Below are 2,248 nucleotides of genomic sequence, written 5' to 3' on the forward strand. Positions count from 1 at the left end.
TTAATAGATACAGGTAGTCCTCGACTTACAACAGTTCATTTAGTGACCGTCCGAAGTTACCATGGCACTGAATGACCGTTTTTCATACTTATGACCATTGCAGCATCCCCATGATCACGTGATTTACATTCAGATGCTTGACAGCTGGTTCATATTTGTGATGGTTGCGGAGTCTTGGGGTCATGTGATCCCCTTTTGCAACCTTCTGACAAGCAAAGGCAATGGGGAAGCCAGATTCATTTAACAACCCTGTTGTTAAACAGGCATGCGTGCGCCAACCAGCTGGTCTTTGGGTTTCCGGCACTCCAGGGTGTGCACATGCACGCACCTGCATGCGCATTCCAGTTTGGGCACTCAGTGCTGAAAAGGTTCACCACCACTGCCCTATACCATTTCAGACAAGTGACTGTCCAGCCTCTTCTTAAAAACCTCCAGTGATGAAGCCTCTATGACTTCTGAAGGCAAACAGTTCCATTGGTTGATTGTCGTCACTGTTAGGAAGTTTCTCCTCAACTCCAGGTTGCTTCTCTCCTTGATTAGTTTCCATCCACTGTTTCTTGTCCTGCCCTCTGGTGCTTTGGAAAATAAACTGACCCCCTCCTCTTTGTGGCAGCCTCTCAAATACTGGATTACTGCTATCGTATCCCCCCTGCTCCTTCTTTTCTCTAGACTAGCCAAACTCAAATCCTGCAAACATTCTTCATGTTTTAGTCTCCAGGCCTTTAATCATCTTAGTTGCTCTTCTTTGCACTTTTTCCAAAGTGCAAAGAGACAAGACAAAAGAGCTTTGTCTTGCTTTGCTCTTTGTCTTCACTATGTATGTACTCTTGTCAGTCAACATGGGATGAATTAGGAAGGAGTTATTGATAAATGCTGCAAGATGAAGTATTGACAGCAAGCAGCTGTGGATCTGGAAATAATCCAGAAGGTACCCCAAATAGTGTTGGCAGGAATTGAATGGCATTTCCTCAAATAATAAAACAGTGAGTACAGCCATGCAAAACTCCAAAGCAACATCAACACCAACAAATTAAAAACTTTAGGATGCAGGCCTTTGGGGCAGAATCAGATGCAAAGAGCTGCAGAATTTGGCTCTTTTCCCAATTTAAATTAATTGGAGTTCCTGTCTTTTTTTTAAAAAAGATGGTTCTACTACTCTTTCAAAAGACCACTGAACACATGCTTAAGAACATGTCTAGGATTCTTTCCGAAGAGTATTAAACCCATTTCTAAAAAGAATCTCCATAATATCCGGTCTCTCTGACAATCCATGCCAGTGATTGGAATGGCATATACCTATAGCACCACAAATAGCAGGTGGGAAGTAGGAGAGCCCCTGGGTAGTTTTTTCGGGAGCTTCTTTGGCAGCTGAGACCATGTTCCACCTTGAGGGTCTGGAGCCCAAGCTGGACCCGGAGGAGCTGAAGCGCAAAATGCGTGAGAACATTCTCTCTTCGGTCCGCAATTTCCTCATCTACGTAGCCGTGCTGCGCATCACTCCATTTGTTTTAAAGAAGCTGGACAGCATATGATAGTAAGAGCTTCAAGGATTGCCTACATGGAAGGCCAAGCTGGACTGAATGCTTTTCTAAGAACAGACTATAGAAAAGTGACTCCATATCCTAACAGATGGATCCTGAACATTTAACATAACATAACATAACATCAGAGTTGGAAGGGACCTTGGAGGCCTTCTAGTCCAACCCCCTGCCCAGGCAGGAAACCCTACACCATCTCAGTCAGATGGTTATCCAACATTTTCTTAAAAATTTCCAGTGTTGGAGCATTCACAACTTCTGCAGGCAAGTCGTTCCACTAATTAATTGTTCTAACTGTCAGGAAATTTCTCCTTAGTTCTAAGTTGCTTCTTTCCTTGATCAGTTTCCACCCATTGCTTCTTGTTCTACCCTCAGGTGCTCTGGAGAACAGCCCAACTCCCACTTCTCTGTGGCAGCCCCTGAGATATTGGAACACTGCTATCATGTCTCCCCTAGTCCTTCTTTTTGTTAAACTAGACATACCCAGTTCCTGCAACCGTTCTTCATATGTTTTATCCTCCAGTCCCCTAATCATCTTTGTTGCTCTTCTCTGCACTCTTTCTAGAGTCTCAACATCTTTTTACATCGTGGCGACCAAAACTGGATGCAATATTCCAAGTGTGGCCTTACCAAGGCATTATAAAGTGGTACTAGCACTTCACGTGATCTTGATTCTATCCTCTGTTTATGCAGCCCAGAACTGTGTTGGC

At 43.9% G+C, this 2,248-nt stretch overlaps 1 protein-coding gene across 1 annotated transcript; it reads left to right on the top strand.

Moving 5' to 3' along the window:
* Positions 1 to 1,370: 1,370 nt before the first annotated feature.
* LOC131191638 (mitochondrial import receptor subunit TOM5 homolog) lies at positions 1,371 to 1,626 on the top strand. The gene has a single exon (XM_058169990.1). It carries the CDS (start codon positions 1,377 to 1,379, stop codon positions 1,530 to 1,532), a length of 156 nt encoding a protein of 51 aa, XP_058025973.1. The 5' UTR covers positions 1,371 to 1,376; the 3' UTR covers positions 1,533 to 1,626.
* Positions 1,627 to 2,248: the final 622 nt, after the last annotated feature.

This window comes from Ahaetulla prasina, chromosome 2, assembly GCF_028640845.1.
Source record: "Ahaetulla prasina isolate Xishuangbanna chromosome 2, ASM2864084v1, whole genome shotgun sequence".
Classification (NCBI taxonomy): domain Eukaryota; kingdom Metazoa; phylum Chordata; class Lepidosauria; order Squamata; family Colubridae; genus Ahaetulla; species Ahaetulla prasina.

Bases quoted from the DNA above. Each gene is read 5' to 3' on its own strand.
- LOC131191638 (XM_058169990.1), top strand. From the start codon at position 1,377: ATGTTCCACCTTGAGGGTCTGGAGCCCAAGCTGGACCCGGAGGAGCTG.